This window comes from Strix aluco, chromosome 24 (genome assembly GCF_031877795.1).
Source record: "Strix aluco isolate bStrAlu1 chromosome 24, bStrAlu1.hap1, whole genome shotgun sequence".
Lineage (NCBI taxonomy): Eukaryota > Metazoa > Chordata > Aves > Strigiformes > Strigidae > Strix > Strix aluco.
Genome location: NC_133954.1, coordinates 6890414 through 6908754, shown reverse-complemented (window position 1 = coordinate 6908754; position 18341 = coordinate 6890414). Strand labels below are relative to the sequence as shown.

Genomic DNA, 18341 nt, shown 5'->3' with positions numbered 1-18341 from the left:
AGGGTAAAAGACAAACAAGTCTTAGAAGGAAAGCATCTTTTCCAAATACGGATTACTAGAACAAAGCCCATATATAGCTTAAAAACACTGTAGCATCTTTACAAGCAACTCTTTCCACTGTGGTCACAAAGCTTAGTAAGCTTTTATTTCAAAGCCAGTACACAAAAGATTTAGAAAGGAATCCAGTGTTGTCAGACAACAGTTTAGTTGAACTAGAGTTAATCTAAATACTGAAGTCAGTCTGGCTCACCGAGATCTAAGGTAAAAAACAAATTTCCAAGTTCTGCCGCCCTATTCCCCTCTCGGTCCTAGTTCCAGCAACAACGACACCAGTGACTGAGCCTGTAAAGAAAACACCCTTTAGCAGAGGTCACCTATACACAGGAGAGACTTGGAAGCTAAATAAGTGCCTAATTGCTTTGTCTTCAATTTGCCTGTATTCAAAAAGCCTTAGGGACCAATTATTTGAATTTAAAAAGAAAAATCCCTCTTCCCCTCATCTTAAAAACTGAAAACATGCAGGCAGCTAATTACCATTTGTTGTGTAGGGAACAAGCACCATGCAGAAATGGTGGAAAACAAGCACTAACAACACTAGTATACAGGGACCACGCAGGCAGCTTGATTTAAGAATGTAAAATGTGGGTGTACTTTAAATATTAACCAAGTTCTGTTGTCACTGGGTTCCTACTAATGTAATTATTTGGAGTAACTTGCAACTTATGAGTTGCTAGAATTATGAAGTTTGTTTGGTAACAGTAGTATGAGAGGTGAATACACTTCACCAGTTTTGAAGAGACAAGATAAAGCAATCACCCTCCCTTTCACATAGGATACATGAAGCCTATTTGAAGTAGTTCCCTGCTCACCCCCAGAGGTACCAGTTTTTAACTGACCACACAGTGAACTGCAGTCAATCTACAAATGTTCCATTTTTATTACAAAGTATGAAAGGCAGAAAATACTGTACCTAATACACAGGAGGCTGAAACTTAGAAAGAAGGTTAAAAAATCTGAATAAAACTACATAGGAAGCAGGAAATAGCATAAAAGGATGCAACATTCCACTTTGAAGCGATTTCAGAAAATTACCTTAAAATTTACAGAGTTTCAACAATATGGTTCCATGATTCAGGTGTTAAAATCCATTGTAACAAAACCGTTTGTATTTTCTCCATAAAAATAAAGGAATATAGGGACACTGCAGTTATCCATGTCAACAACATATGTCTGTTGAATAGCAGGATACTAGGATTCCTCTAGGACAGTATAGTAGCGAAGTTGCAAATCTCAATACGGAAGGTGGAGAAAAGAAGGACAGAAGTAAAACTACTATTGCTTTAACATATTTTAGTGAGAACAAGAAGTCAGGAATCTCATATGGATGTTTGTACAATCATGCTACAAAGATTACACCTTCAGGAAATTACCACAACGGGACTGTGAATGGGAAGAGCAGAAGGGAAAAACACACATAAAAGTAAACATCTACTTGACTATTGGTAACAAAAATGCTTCGGCGCAACAGATTTAAATTACATTTTACACTGCTAGCAACCCAAGTTTAAAAAAAGGTTCCTTTTAAATAGTAGATTTCATAATTCATATTTACCAAGTTGTCAAAAAAAGCAACACATCGCTTCTCAGCTGTACTAGGACTCTTTCATTCACTGGTTCTTGCATTTCTGCCTTTGTTCAGATTCGACAGACCGATCCTCATCTCTAACAGAGGGGGCTTGAGAGTCGCACGTCTTGCAGACAGGAAAGCAAACTCCAAGGGATGAGCTCTGGAACGTGGGCTTACAGATACTCATGGACACAGTATTTTTTCAGGAAATAGCTTATTTCTTCATTTTATTAGATTCTCTGAAAAGAAATAAACTTGATGGAAGCCACACAATTTCTTTAAAAAAGTTATGATTATGGAAATTCCAGCTTGATACTGAGTATTGGAGGCTGCAGAAAAGGCCACTGAGATACGGCAGACACAGTTACCACCTGAAATCAGGCAGCAGCAAGCCAGTCTCACAAGTGCCTTTGCCTCTAGAGCCTGCCATGAATCACTAGATGAGCGTTCAGTGACTGGTATTTAGTTGCATTTTTAATTACTGTTTTTTAGTGCTGGTGAAAGGTGCTGATCAGAAGTTCTGGAGATCTCTTCCTAAAATAAAAAAAAGGAGTGAGGGGCATGCTAAACTCCTCTCAATATCCTCGAGAATGAGACATTCCTGACTCTTCTCAGGTAAGCAGGGGGAAATACAGCTGCATCTCTAAGCAAGCACAAGAAAGTGCTCTTTAAGTGCCACATACAATTAATTCCCTGGATTCTCTGCAAAGATCAAGAGAAACAGGAACACAGTTGACAGTACCTTGCCTATTCCAGAACTGACTTTGGACACATCCTTTTGATGTCCACCATACAATAAATACAGGCCTGCTCTGGAATATTGGTCTGACAGTAGAAATCAGGAAATACGTATCAGGGAGAACTTGCGTTAACTGACAGGATAACTGGAGGTGGTAGGACCACTTTGCTAAGCAGCAGTGGGAAGACTAAACCCTTCAGTACTTTGATGGAACTGTAACTATGCAATCTATTGAGCCAAGAGCTTACCCTTGCTGCCATTCACCCTTTTCAGTAGGTACTGAAGGAGGCAGTTCCTTATGTTAGTGGTGTTTTGACAACTTCAAGAATTTAGGTTGTGTGAATTTACAGACAGCAGCTGCGTTTTTCCTACAACAAAAATAAGTTGTCCAAAGAATCCAGCTACATCTTTGCACAACCAACCTGCCACTACTGCCATCGTGTTCAGACAGTAGAAAAGAGGATTCCCAAACACCGTCAAGCTCCTACGCAAAAGGGGCTCTCCGGGTGACAAGCAGCACTACCCTACTTGGGTTGGCCTTGCAAGATTGCGTCAGGCTCAGAATACAGAGCTTCAGTTTGACATTAACAGTATTGTCAAGTGCTCACATTTTTGGTGTTCAGTAGGAACAGATGAGGGTCCACTAGATACTGACAAGCATAGCCAGCTTAGGATTTCGGTGACTGCGTATTTAACATTTTATACAAAAGACAAACAAACGCCTACCATAAAAGGGCTAAGGAAAAGATGACTCTCCTTCCTAATCTTACCAAAAATATACTCCTTAAAGTGCCATCTGCAAGAGAACAAAACAGACACACTCAGCTTTCTTCATTTACATTTAAAACAAGCACAAGAGCATCTGTGAATTCCAATATATGAGACTCCTCCCCTCACCTAGTCTCTGGCAGGCAGTGATCTACAGTTGAGACTGATGCAGCTTTCTCATTGCAACACCAGGCAAAAATAGATCTTTTTACTATTATCCAGAACATTCAGGAGAATAATTACAGCTAAGTTTTGAAAGGATCATTAACTTTGACTTATGAGAGGCAATGCCTCCCCCGTTAAGTACATTTCAAGGTTCCATAAGGAACAACCTGTATTATCAGTCTCCTTTCATACCATTCTTTAAAACCACTGTGTTTTCTTTCTAAATAGATTGTCAAAGCACTCAAATCCTTGTCTTTTTAAATCCCTGCACACAGAAGTACAAGTCCCATAGATGCAACCTACCATAGCCCATTTCATTTAGACAATTAACAGAGTTGGCATACTACATGCTAATTCAACATCTGACTTGTTTTCTGCAGGTTTTCACCTCACTAATGAATTTTACATGATCAAGATCTCCTGGTTGAGAGCCAATATACTCACAACAGGTTGTCCATGTAATAGTAGGAATCTATGGAAAGCTTAGTTTAAACAGAATGTAACAACTAAATAGCTTAGTATCTTGAATTAATTGACTGGAGAAGTGATACAGAACTACTGGTCAGAAAAAAACATTTGTCCCGGAATCAATCTTGCCTGTACCAACATGTGATTTTCTGCTTTGCTAACCTCACTGATGCTCACTTTTCCTTTAATGTTACTTTATACTCAAAGGATATGAGGCATTTGAAAACAGTTGCTTTGCATCCTCTGCTTGTGCAGCAAGCACAAAATAATTGAAATCAAATATCAAAGTATTTACTTCCGTCAACTTTGGGAAAAAAAAATGTTTACGGAGGCTTTACACCCAACATAATTGAATGTTAAGCAGGTGAAACATGATAAACTATCTTCTGATTCACAGGCTACAGTGACAAGTCTCAGGGTTTTATTATATCTCGCAAATAAACTCGAACCAGCAAGTAGACTGTTAGCTCCCTGACACTGTGTCAGCAGAGCAGGTGCTGGCAAAAGGGCACCAACGTCTCTCACTTCCCTCCCTACATGGAAGTGCCGTTTGCACTACAGAACATCTCACCCATGAGGATTTTCATGTCTTTTCAGTCATTAACCTTTAAAGTGTCTTCTTTGAAAAGAAGCTATTTTAAGTAGCATTTCCTTGTTCCAAAACAGCCTCTAGTGATTTTAAAATGTAATTTCATATGAAGAATAACAATGGATTATGCCCAAAGCAATATGCTGTGGAACCAGAAGGTACCCCAACTGGCTAAACAAACAGGATATAGGCTTTACTTAGAATCCACTGGGGCCTAGAAGATTCCTTCACTTGTCTTTGACGAGTTTGGAATGAGCACCCAATTCCACAAATTAACTTCAAGCAGCTTTATGGATGGAAGAACTGACACCGGATCCTTGTCAGGTTCGTATCAGGATTGTTTTCCAACAGTAGCAAAAGCTACCTGGCTATTCGGACTATTAGTCTCTTCACACAGGCTCTCTTCTCATCATCTTAGCGTAACAGATTATATTCCTCTAGGAATAAACTGCATTTGCCATTTAGTATAGCCTATAGAGTCTTTTAGTGACTTCACTTTCAACTAAACTATGTCTTTTTTAAAGCACAATTCTGCAGTTGCAAAAGATGCATTTTTAAACTAAGCAATGGATGCATTCATCTTTTACTCATGCCATCTATACAAGAATGAGACTTTAAAGCATAAAGGGGACTACAGAAAGTACTAATAATACAGGTAGTTCCCTCTTAGTAACACAGCGTATTATGCCTGTTTGTAATTAAACAGTACATGACAAGCCTGTGTACATATTTTTATATGAGTATCTAAAGCTGTGAATGCCATTATATGCTTCTGCTAAGAACATCCTAATTTTCACTTCATTCTGAACAAGTATCTTCCAGTTTTAGATGAAGTGCTATCGGTAAAAAGTGATAACCTAATTGTTTGGCTAACACTGTTCTGACATCTAGATCAAATCTGTCTGTGGAACACGCTACTCTCAGCACAGCTGCTAATAAGAAAAACTGACCTTCAAGTCAAATCAAGCTTTCTGTCAAATATCCCACAACTGAACACGGAATGTCATTGACAAAACATGAGCTTGAACTGTGTTAGAGTCTCTTGGTTCTCCAATATGAAAAGGGATGATGGAATAAAGACGTCCCTAATGAATTCCTATCAAATTCATAAGGCAGTGCTTTTCTGAGCTCCATGTTGAGAAGCAGCCTGTAGAAGAGTATTTCTGTATGTCCAGAATGACAAAACTTTTCAAATTCTGTTCTGCATTTGACAGCATTTTCAGTGTCAGCTTCACTTTTTCACAGCAATCACTTCTCCCAACTTGCCTTTCCTGCATAAACTGACAAGATTCAAGTTTGCCAGTGTCCTACTATTTATAATGCTGCCTTCAGTTGCAGGTGAATACTCATTAGGTGGAAAGACAATTTTGATAGTTTCTGACATTTACATCAAAACTCAGCTGGTATACCCTTACAGACCAGCTACGGTTGTCATGTCTTCATCGGGAGAGTACTGCAGAGCATTCATGCGAGCAGCTATGTTATCAGCAAAGATTTTTATCTTGCCTAATCCACTCAGCTTTGATTGAAAAGTATTACTGTAGAGCGATCCGCTATTCAAAACAGAAACAGAAGCCCTTGGGCACATCCCGAAAAGATACGAGGATGACAAGTGCCAAACCTTAGCCTCTATGGCATGGTTTCTTTCCTTTTAAACCCATCGTTGTGCATTACATCAGGGAATCATTTCTTTCAGAGAAACAGTTTTCATTTGGACAGCGGACCAGCTTTTTCAACTCATCTCGCTCATTCAACAAGACCTGACAGTGCAAAGCAAATACACTTTGGAAAAAAGATTGCTTTGCACTCCTTTCAAGAACTCCCAGGAACACAGGCCAAATGCAAAGAAGCTCCAAGGTGCCGGCTAACCACAAAATCTTGCTCATATTATTTGCCAATCAAGCAAGCTACAAAGTGTGAAACCATTTTATTTTGGTTTAGATAGTAAGTCTTCCGAGGGGAAATCATTTGATTGGAAGCATCAATCCCAAGTCCATTACAAATCACATTTTTTCAGGAGTCATTTACCTCCTGGGAGCTTTAGTCATGCACGTATCTTCTTTCTGAAACCTATTACCATTCTGTTAGCTAACGCCAACTGCAGGATACACACAAATTCAGTTATAATTTAAAAATAAGGCCTACCATAGTAACAACTGCCTCTAGCATCAGAAAAGTGTAAAGAAATTGTGCAACAAGTACTTGTACTTCACAGCACCAGAAAATTCTGCCCAGGTAACCAGGTATAGAGAGCCAAGGCAACAGTTAATTCTGGCAGGCCTTTACTGTCAGGGAGCCTGCAGTGTTACCGTGATTTGTGTCAATGAATAGATCCTGCTTTGGGCATATGGAAGTGGATCACATATCAAAAGTAAGAATTAGGGAAAAAACCTTACTCAATAGAAAGTTAGCCCAATATATAAAAAACATACAAATGTTTAAACAGTTTAGAGGCAGCAACAACAGGAATGATAAAGATTCCTGCCAAGGTGGCTGTTAACATCAATGTCTTTTTCCCCACCTTGTTTTGCACCTGCATCTACTAAACTAGTTGATGTGCTGCCTCAGCTGGCTGACAAACACATGGACATATGCAGCAACTTAAAAGCCTGCAAGCTTATTAATACAGTCAACAAACAAATATACAGAACTTTAACTGAGGAAAAAAAAAAAAAGAAAACCAGAACCCAGAAGGTCCAAGAGGCTCAGCACGTCTCTGCATTTTAGAGTCTTGGAGAGACAGGAGACACCTGCCATTGATTCTTGTAACAGTTTCTTGTAACAGTAGATGCAAAGCAACAAAAGATACTGGCCACTTGACTTGTGTTGTTCTTACTTTAGAGGGGAGGGGAAATTATACAGCCCTGCCTCAATGTGGCATGAAGCAGTAATGTTACACTCTCAAAATCTCCAGGCAGTTGTTGTAGCAGATAGCTATCCAGTCTGGCTGAGTTGATGCCCACTGTACATTGTTGATTTCTCCCTCTGCTGTATAGGCCAAGATAGGGTCCTCAATGGCACGAGGCATTTGCTGGATATCCCAGATGAGAGCCTGATGGTCATCCGCTGCAAAAGGAAGAGAGAATCAGGAGTAGAATCAAAGTATAATGAGATCTCCATACGTGACTACTGAAGGTGTATAGTTCAAGACACTATATAGGATATGGCTGTTGCAGTCCCAACTGGTATTCAAGTCAGAGATAATACAACTATGCTCCAAAAAAGTAAGCTTGGCTCATCATACATTATCCAGGACAAAGTTGAAAAACAAATGATCAGTGGAACTCACATCAGTTGAAAACATTCAAGAACTAGATTGCAAAAAAATAAGGAGCGTTAAAATAATATAGCTTCGCTAAAGCAAATGCACAGTTTTGGCACTGGGCTCACTACTTGCACACAGTCAGCTCCAGTAGGTGCCAATTCCATAAAATTTTAGGTGTCATTAATAAAGGGCTTCCAAACCGCAGGTATTCTTTAGCAAAAGGCAGGTAGAGAACCGCATAAACTTTTGGAGAGAGCGAATTTTGCAAACGCAGTGAAAGACTCTCAGAGATTCACCAGGGCAGCTGGATAGGGATGGATCACACTTACCTGCTGTACAAATGTGGCAGGAAGAATGAGGTGCCCAAGCAATTCCATTTACACATGCTCTGTGGTTGTTTAACCTGGCAACAGGAGTGCAGGGAACTCTGACATCTAGAATTACAACCTTCAGAAACAAAAAACAACTAGATTGATAACTTGCATTTTTTAATTTGTTTCTTCAGAGAACCAAGTATTTTGAGCCAAGGCTATAAATACAGCCCTTTCCTAAAGGATGTGCTTGGCAAGCAAACACTGTTCTTAAAGAATAGCTTCTGGCTGGTTAACGTGTCTCAAAAGGAGTCAGACCTCACAGGGAGGGCTTGTGAGTTATGCAACAAGGGCAAACAAATTATGCTTCCCTGAAGTGGCACAAGTGACAAACTAAGATACAGCGCCTTGTGCACTGAACTGAGAAAGAACAAGGTGACTGAAACACTTGCGGTTAAGATTTTATGTGAAAACTATTGCCCAGCGGGCTCACAGACCCCTCAAAAACCAGCTGAAATATATAAGAGCCATAGAGATCTTCAAGAAGTAACTCTGGCATTATAAACTTGAATTCCTACTGAAGTTAGTGCACTAAGAATTGGTCCTTAATTGTTCTCCAGTTCAAGTATTGACACTGACCCTTTAAAGAACTCACTACTAATTACTTTCAAACCACCTTCCAAAAAATCCCAACCGCTAGCACCTACAGAAGATGAGCTGCCATCTTACCTCCATGCCGTCCATGGCCATTGTAGCCAGATAGTTGGGATCCTGCTTATTCCAGCAGAGACGCAGCAATGGATGGTGCTGTGGGTCTTCATAGATTATGGTGCTGTGTTCCAGATGACGGAGATCGAACATCCTCACTGAGCCATCTGCACCAACCGAAGCGAACATATCTCTCCCACCACCTGCACGGCTAAACGCTATGTCATACACCTGCTCAGTGACACAACAGAGGAAAACATAACCTTAGTTTTAGTGAGCACACTGCCTCCTGATTCACAGTAAAATGGATTTTACGTATGGGTAGCAGATCTAGTTGCGACAGTCTGTCAAATAGCAAGTTTTTAGTTATTACACTTGACAAAAGGAGGGGAAAAAAGCTTAAAATGGTTGTCATTATAGGACCATTCACTGAAACAGAACATATCAATTTCCCAGACTCAGATTTTTTATATTAATTACTGAGAAGTAATACTATGTTAAATGAAAGAACCTTGCAAGTTGTTTATTGCCTTTGATATGCAGTTGCTTTCAATTCCAGTTTGATGTTTTACCTCATTGTTCTAAAGCATTCTGGAGCATAATCTAGTAAAACAAGCATATTCTCAAATCCAGATTCTATGATGAGTAAACAGAGTAGTCTGAATAGCCAACAGTATAGTTTTAATTAGTTTGGTACTCAAAACTGTATCTTAATCTTAGATAGGTTGTCTTTTTGGATCATTAGATTTTTCAAGAAAAAGGGGGAAAACAGGAAAATTCTGTTCCTTTTCTACAGCTTAAAAAATCTGCAACGTAAACAATCAAAAAAAAGCCATCACCTCTTTGTCATGCGCAATAAGCTGGGTCTTCACATGGCCAGAGACCAGATTTACTCTTCCCAGAACCTGTCCTGTCTCCAGACCCCAAATAGTGCAGGTTGTGTCAATACTAGAGGTACCTGAAACAAAAATACTTCTGTTGGAAAAATCAATATTCTCATAAATTATTTAATCACTTACTGGATTCATGTAATATCCCCCAACATCTACAGATCAAAATAGCCTCAAGAACAGCATACAATTAAAATCAAGAATGTCAGACAGACAACAATCTACCATGCATTTAAATGACCCAAACCTTTTAGCTGCAGGAATAGTCTTCCACACAGGAATAAAGTGTAAACAGCTCATGTCTACTTCAATGTATTCAGAAGCCTGATGCAACTCTGAGATGAACTTTCCCATTCTGTAAGTCTCACGCGCATGTCAAAACCAAAATTCAGTCATAGTGTTGCAATAGCATATTATTATTAATTGATTGTTTCTGTGGACTGCAGGTGGGGCTAGCAGTAAAGCTCTTAAGAGATGAGAGATGCAACACACAAAAAATAAATCATGTAGTAAATAATTACTAAGACATATTATCACTGGTAATCTCTGGGCAAATCCCCCTGAACATAAATGGCCATACTCTTCTGGGAAACAAACCTCTGCTGCACCAGTTATCTTGGAGTCACAATTTGTCCCACAGGCTATAATCAAACCTGAAGAATTCAGCCCCCTCCTCCAACCAAATTAAGGGCTCCTGGCTCTCCTCCTGCTGCTGAAATGGCTTCACAAAAGACAAAGCATGGTACATAGTTTTCTATCCACTCCAGAACACACTGAAATAAGTCACAGGAGTTCACATATGTCATTACTTAGCATTACAACAACAACTCACCAGCCCTGAAGACTGAGACTCCCTATCTGCAAATAAGGAATAGCCCTAATCCAACTTAAGTGACCCATCTTGTACCAGACAAGGCACCTTTCAATGAAAAAAAGTCTCTATGAGCTGCTATTTTTTTGCTTTATTTTTTTTATTTTTAACCTAAGACAATGGCAGTTTCTATGATGTAGAAGTATATCCACTGGTTAGTTATCAGATTAACCAGTGGACATGCAATGAGACAGCAGTCAGTCACAGCCCAGACTTCACCAGACCGAATTCAAAAGTGTCTTTTCTATGCTGAAAATGTAGCATTTTGTCAGTCTCACCTAGAAGGTAAGGATCCACTTCATTCCAGTCAAATGATGTTAGAGGAGCACAGAAATCAGAGTTCTTGTTATTGTTCAGCAAACACTCCAGCCGGGTCTCTGTTTCACCCACCTTTAGAAAAAGTGAAACATCTGACTTAAATAGTAACTTCACATGAGTTGTTCCACTTGCACTTCCAAAACATAAGTTGTTAATCCTGTGTTTCTTTTCTCTCAGCTTTACATCCTAAAGCTCTGGAAAACAATCACCATCTCTATCTTCAGCAAGGCAATTAAAACAGCAACTACCGTGATAATTCTGCTTCTCCTATAGTCATCATATTTAGTCACATTATTGCAGTTAAGAAAACAAATTATCAAGTGCTCTGACTTGATTTTATGTCTTAACCTCCAGACTGTAGCAAGGGCAAGAGACCCCGAAAGGAAAATAACTCACTTCAAAAAAAAATCTGGTCTCAAGTGAAAATGAGATTAATATGTAACACAATTAATATCACGGTTCATCTCTTTTTATGGAGGATTTACTCACTCTCCACACTCGCAGATAGTCACCACTGGTCGCCAACAGGTCTGGATATACCCCCTTGGTGTCTGGGATCCACATCAGCTTTGTGGTAGGGTAGGGGTGATCAAAGGTGTTCCTGCAAATGAATTCTGAGCTCTCTTCATCCAAACCAACAAGCTGCACCTGTAAGGAGCCGTATTTAAAAGAAAGCATTTTATCAAAATACTCATTTATAAATAAAGCATTAAGACTAAGTGTATTTCAGAAGGACATCTTCTGTAACCTCAAGGACAATATAAAAGGACCATCATGTCAGTCGAATGAGAAATCGTTAAAGCTTTGCTTACATGCCCCAGCTAGGAAGCAAAGTGAAGTATACATAATCACCACAGTGCTTTCCTTTGAAGAGATGATCTCAAATGAATTGAAATCCAATCCTAAAAGATTAAAGACCACCCTTCGCTCTTCCACATTGCAAAGTCTAGTTTAAATCACAGACTTAAACTGCACAAACGCTATTCCAACTCCTCTTTAACTGAACTGATGCTGACAATGTCGTCTTCAGAGAGCAGGACAAGCTGTAGTTTGCATGACAACCACTCACAATTAAAGCCCGTATCACGGAATTCTTGGCCATAACCCTGCAGATTGTGACAGATCACGTCAGCTAGCTATTAAGCTGTTTTTAGCATCACATTACCTAAAGCGTTCTGTCACAACTGCACAAAATTAAGATACAGATTAATCACATCACAGAGTCAGAGAGTAAAACAGAATTCAAACTTAAAAAAAGAATTGGGAAGCTAAAGTATTTACATAATTATTCAAATGTTTTGTGTGAAAAAAACCAAGAAAGGTCTGCTGAAAGATTCTAGGTAACTGAATTCCAAATTAGGTTTTTTTGCACAGTAATGTGACGGGGGGAAGGGCTAACTTGCCGAGTTGTGAGATTGATGCAAGACAGAGCAAACAAGAAACTATCCCCACATAGCTTGGTCATGACAACACCTGAAGTAACACTTGAAGTTCCAGACATTATGTTATTAGAAAAATATTGACATGTCAGAAAGTGTTCAGAGAACAATACGGTGCTGGGAAGATGTGTTTAACCTAGCAGTGACTACGAGACCTAAACAGGATGAAAAGCCCCACTGTGTTAAATACTGTCCAAACACAAACATTACGGGGACAACTCACTACAATTAGTTTGTAAGCTGCTCACAGTTGGAACTTCCTAGTACTTTCCACACAGCAGCTTCCTCATGGAAAGAGTGACTTAATGGACTTTTTCTAAGATGTTTATCTGGAAAAATCCTAAATATTCTGGGGTGAGAAATTTGATTAATAAAGTACACATTTAATCTACATCAGATATCTACCATATTTTTTTCCACATAACAGAAAAATCAATAAATGCTTCAGTGGATCTTAAACTATGACATTAGCAGTTACGTGCCTGTTCAGAGATGCTCTTAAATGCAAACCTTGCCCCCTGTCACAATGAGAAGATCCATCCTTTTCACCCCATAACAAACCCCAAAAGATATCCAAGTATGCTTCTAAAAACTGTGTATTTGTCTGCCTTGTCCTCTTTATTACAGCTACTCCTTATTATACTTTACACTCTAGTATGAATCAGTCAAGAATCTCCCAGTCTTCTGAAGTGATTGACAAATAGCTTTCTAACTCCTTTAGGGATCAGAAATACTAAGCGGATTTTACAAAGGAAGCAAATTGTCCTTGGTGATAGAAAATCTTGTGGCAAGGTCAGGATCAGAAGACAAATGACCTCTCATCATTTCTTCTCCTTTGCTTATGCTGTTTTCAGCTCAACGTGAGTGTATTAAGCCTACACAAAGCAATCAACGTACTCATAACCAGAAGTAAATCTCAAGCAGCAGAGGACCCACTTTCACTGGTGTGAATTTAGATATTCCTGCACCGCACGTTCATGTTTAACCCCTCCTCGGATCTGAAGAAAAAGCAATGAGTGCATACCAACCCAGCATCTTTATGATCTTTGACATTTTTAGGTGCAGGCCAGGTTAGAGAACAAAAATTGCATTAGTAACACTAGAGCCCCTGGTAACTGCTGAAGATCAGGTGTCTGACACTGATTGTCAGACAGGGCAGCAGCCTGTGATAACTCTGAGCAGGAGGCACTGGTCTGCCCAGAGACAGGAGCAGAGGCAGAAAAATACTGCTTGAGAAGCTCTATTCTTTCCTACCTCAGCACATTCAAAGGTATGACTCTTCTCTTTGGACTTGACCACATACAGTGATTACAGAACACCTCTATTCATCCTCTTGTGCGGGCTGAATACGAGGAGATGGAAGAATGGAATTATTTTCAGGATGCTGATTATATTATATTAGAGCCCTGTTTCTCCCTCCTGCAACTGAGGCAAGATTTGCGGCTGCCAGCTGCTGCACAAAGGAGTGCCTGAAGTCTAGCCCAGGTAAGACTGAGGTGGTGCTAAGAGTGAAGTAACTGTCAGTCTGAATACAAAGCGAACCATTCTACATCTACCTGGAACTCATTCCAGTGCAAAAACGAGGACTAGTGTGTTCAATCTCCATTAGTTTTTCAATTATGCTATGACAGTAGCTAGGAATGCTAAATATTTATTTATTTTTCCAATACATCAAGATAGGCTAAAATTGGATGTGGATTTTCCTGTCATAATCCAAGCCTTTATCAATTTAAGGCTTAACTGCAACAGCGCATCTGAGTAAAGATTTGTCTTTACTCAGCATTCCTTAACTTCTAAAAAAATTACATCTCTCCAACATAATACAAAAGAAGCAGACACAGAATTAAACAATGCAGAATTCGGTAACAGCTTACTTCTTTTTCTTGCATGGTTTGAGGAACAGTGAAGTAAGTTCATAGTACTTTTTTTAAAAAACTATATTCCTTTAATCTATTTAGTAATTACTGAGAATGACACTTCACAATTATTTTAGGGTCATGTACAATCAGAAAGATTTCATTGCACCAATTAATCTTCAACATGCAATAAGTTTTCTTTGTAACTCTAAACCTTGCAGAAAAAATGACCCTCTGGTTAAAACAACCACCCTGACCACTCTCTGATTCGAGGCACTGTTCAGGAGAAGGTGGCAATCTCGTAAGCACATGGTCACAACCTGTCAGTCTGCTCCAGAGATGGGACTGAGCAGTGTACAGCACCACCCTCGACTGTTTTCTAACCCAGACTCCAGTTTTGTCTTGCAGATAGATACCAAAATCAGCCTTTCCTGATGTTTTCCACAGATCGTTCCTGATCCATGAAGCCATAGTCAGGAGACTGTGGAACAGCATTAACCATGAGATTTATGAACACCTCCGTTCCCTCCCATTACACCAGTGATCCATGAGATGTTATAAAGGCTGACAGCAGTTTCCTATTCCAAGTTCAGGAAATGCTACTCCAAATAATTTTAGTTCTTCCAAATGGAGCAAGTTCTCTCTCTTCTTGTACCAGTGATTTGATCAGCAAAGGTGTACAAGCTGAAAGAAAACTCCTTTGGGGTTCGAACAGTTCTTGGCAACCAGATTTCTGGTATGCTACACAGCCTGTTAGCGTGGGGGTTGACAGAGGTTAGAAGAGTCTGGGAACTGGGGACAGCAGTAAATTAGGATTTGGCAGCCAATAGCTTTGAGTTCCCCATGAAACAAAGGTGTAAACAGCCATTTTATATCTGTAACCCATAAATACTTCAAGCTCTCGTAATTACTACAGAAATAGAAGATCACAGAGACAATTGAGATGAGAATCTCTCCTCTTTCTTTCACTGTAATTCCCTTACAGGGAGCAGTTCTGCTACAACAAACATTTGGTGCATTAAGTCTTTTTAAAAGCACCTTTTTAAAAGAAACCCTGAAGCAGAATAGTAATAAGGAAAAGGTATATTCACTCATTTGGTTAGATTTTAAGCAAGCTAGAATTGCTATTCCAGACTTTTTTTTAAAAAGTATATTAAGGATAAGGAAGAAAGTCAGTTATTTGGAACAAGGCATTGCAACATCAGGAACAGAAATGTTGTCTGGAGCTTGTCGGAAACCTCTGAAGATTACGAGTGCAAAGAGAAAGTTGAAATGAAAATGAATTTTCATTATCCTTTTAATTAGTGCCAACTGTACCTATAAGTATATTTTGATGTCAGAAGCTGTATAAAGCACCTCAACTGTGAAGGGCAAATTAGCAGGAGGACAAAGCTTTTACACATGCCCTGTAAAAATCTTGAATTTCTGCTTAGCCCAGAAGTCAGGCTATAAAACCAACTGCTCCAGACCCTTTGCAGCACAACGTTATGGACTACTTAAACAAGGTAACTTCAGTTCTTTCCATTTGTTCCTTTAGTTACACTACTTACATGGACAGAAGCTGGAGCTGAAAGAGTTTACAACCAGTGTGCACCTAGCACACTATATCTGTCCAATAGTTCCCAGTGTGGAGCACAAAGCTAAAAGATTCAGCAAAGCTGTGAGAGCCACAGTAAGACACCACAAAGACAGTGCAGATAAACAACACTCCCAAGCTTGTCCCCAAAGTAAAGGGGACAACATCAGTACTCTTAAGCAACAACACCACTTGAATTACCCAAGACAGCTCTCTGTTAACTATCTTCTTACAGTAGAAGGTCGTACTGAAAGCACTACAAAAACATCAAACAAGAAAACCACAACACCCCCCTCTCCCTGCCCTTTGAAACATCAGGGGCACAGCAAAAACTCGTAAAGTGAAGGTTATGTTTCACTGCATTTATCATACAAGTTTAATTTTCCATCATACATCATCTTTACTTCTACAGCAGCAGCATCCAGACTGGCATCTCATTCTCATACAATCAGTTTCCAGCTCTTTAGACCACATAGATCTCATAGCATGTGCTTCTTACATGAACTGAAGTCAACAGAATAGTTATTCCTGAAGCTCAGAGGTCAAGAGAAGGCCTGGGGAATATTTACAGAGAGCAGTAATTTACATAGTCCTACACAATTTCTGTCTGCAACAACTGTGAGCATAAAGGGTAGAAAAGAGAGGGGTGGACTCAACTGCTTTACACTTGAAGCCTGAACTGAAAAGCAGACCTGATCACACTGTAATCGAGAGCAACCCCAGAGAATGATCCAAACTTGGGAGGTAAATGCAACATAAATGTATACCCTCTATGAACTAATTCTACCGCCTTTAAGCAAAAAACTCTTTTCAAGTTTGTTACTTTAGCTTCTCAGAGTACAGACTACAAAAACATTTTCAAGTTGGTCTTTAAGCAAATTAAAAGTTTTCAAGCTCAGGGACCTGCCTTTCCCGAGCAGTACTCCCAGAACCACAGCAGCGCTCACCAGCGTGAGGAGACAGCTCACACAGAGCCAACTCATACTGGCTGAACTACAAAGTGCTCAGCAGAACTATCATGTCTAGGACTGCTGCAAGTACAGTAATTTAACCACTGTAGGAGATGTCAGCCCTGCTTTACTGTCACTCCCTCTCATTACAGCCTTGCACAAAACCCAATCCCCAACACCAACTTTCTGACATTCTTTTCCACAACCTCCATTAAACAGCTTGACAAAGTTAAGAAGCAGACATGCTTTAAACACACAAAGTTGTATTTGCAAAACCTTTAGTTTCACACAAACTTCAGGATGCTCTATAGCTATGTCCATTTCCTCATCCCTCTTTTATTTACATGAATTCATTACACCAGACCAGCACATTAAAGTCTGTTCAGAAATGACTGCACAAGAGGTGAACATGTAGTTTCTATTACCAATGTAAGGGTCTCTGTTAACATCTGGCAGGGAAACACTGAAGATATAATCTCATGCCTCATTACACCCTTGTTCTCAGAGAAAAGTAAAGGTACTAAGGAATCAGTGAAAGAGGTTTAATATACTCATGAAAAAAAGTTATCACACAGAAGTCCTCCACAGCAAGAAAGTATGAGAACAGCACAACATTTTCAACACAGTCTCAGACACCCTGTATATGCACATTTAGCCTGGCCATAAACTTTCCCTCATACTGAAAAAAAGCCAGGTATGCTCAAGTTAAGGGACCTTCTTGGCTGAGGAGCAGCCAGCAGCAGCACCCATGGCTCTCCCCACCCCCAGTCCCTCAGTCTCCCAACAGCTGAGGACTCGCGGGAAGGAAACCAGCCTGAATCTAGGCCAGCACCCTGCACTTCGGGGGAATATCTGAAGGCTCTACACAGCTCCCAGCGCCGAGGGCAAGGCAGGCAGACTCCTTCCAGCCACACCAACTGCGGAGGCTGTGCCTGGGGAGCCGCTTGAACCACTGGGATGAAGAGGGTCGGCCCCCTCCTCCCCCTCACTCTGCCTCAGCCCCGCCGCCCGATGCCGGTAGAGCCGGACCCGGCCGCCGCTCCCCACCTTGTTGTTATACTCCTCCACGAAGCTTCCCAGCGCCAGACGGAACCGCTTGTCCGGCCGGACGCTCCAGTTCATGGCGTACACGGTCCAGGGCGCCTCATATTTGTAGATCTCCTTCCGCTTCCCGTGCAGCGACATGGCTCGGCCGAGGGGGCCCCAGGCAGCGGCGGGGCTGAGGGGGGCAGCGGCCTTGGCCGAGGGGGAACCCCGGGCTGGGCTCGGAGGGGAGCGATGGGCCCGACTGAAGGGAGCGGGATGGCGAAGCGGGCCGGGGGAGAGGAGAAGCGCGGCCGGCCGGGGCGCAGCGAGGCCGGACGGGTGGCGGGGAGCGGGGGAGGCCGCAGCACGGCGCCGTACCCCCAGGCCCGGCTCCAGACCCCGGCGGCAGCAGGAGCAGCGCAGAGGCCGTTTGGGATTCGGCCCCTCACACAACGGGAACGGAAGCCACACGGGGAGCCCCGCCCACTGAGTGCGGGTTGGCTGTATTGTCTGTCACTTAGACTCGCGGGCATCTATTGGATAATTCTCCCGTCCGTTTGGCCCTCTTCGGTCTTCTATTGGTCTTTTTGCCCTTCATTCCAAACGGACGCTCACCCTCTGGCTGGGATAACCTACCGTTGCGTTTGACCCCGCCCCGGAGGGAGGCCACGCTAGTTCTCGAAATCTTACTGGCTACCAGGGGTCGCAGTGGCCTGAGGCGGGATCTTGAACCTGTGTTGATAATTGATTGGCTGGAGGCGATGTCAGTCACGCC

The 18341-nt window shown here is 41.1% G+C and overlaps 1 protein-coding gene across 1 annotated transcript; it reads right to left on the bottom strand.

Moving 5' to 3' along the window:
- Positions 1 to 913: 913 nt before the first annotated feature.
- Positions 914 to 18035, bottom strand: DCAF7 (DDB1 and CUL4 associated factor 7). The gene is made up of 7 exons (XM_074849495.1): positions 17588 to 18035; positions 11209 to 11367; positions 10680 to 10791; positions 9480 to 9598; positions 8662 to 8871; positions 7951 to 8068; positions 914 to 7422 (listed from the first exon to the last, which is right to left on the bottom strand). The coding sequence occupies exons 1-7, from the start codon at positions 17723 to 17725 to the stop codon at positions 7250 to 7252; spliced, it is 1029 nt and encodes a 342-aa protein (XP_074705596.1). The 5' UTR covers positions 17726 to 18035; the 3' UTR covers positions 914 to 7249.
- Positions 18036 to 18341: the final 306 nt, after the last annotated feature.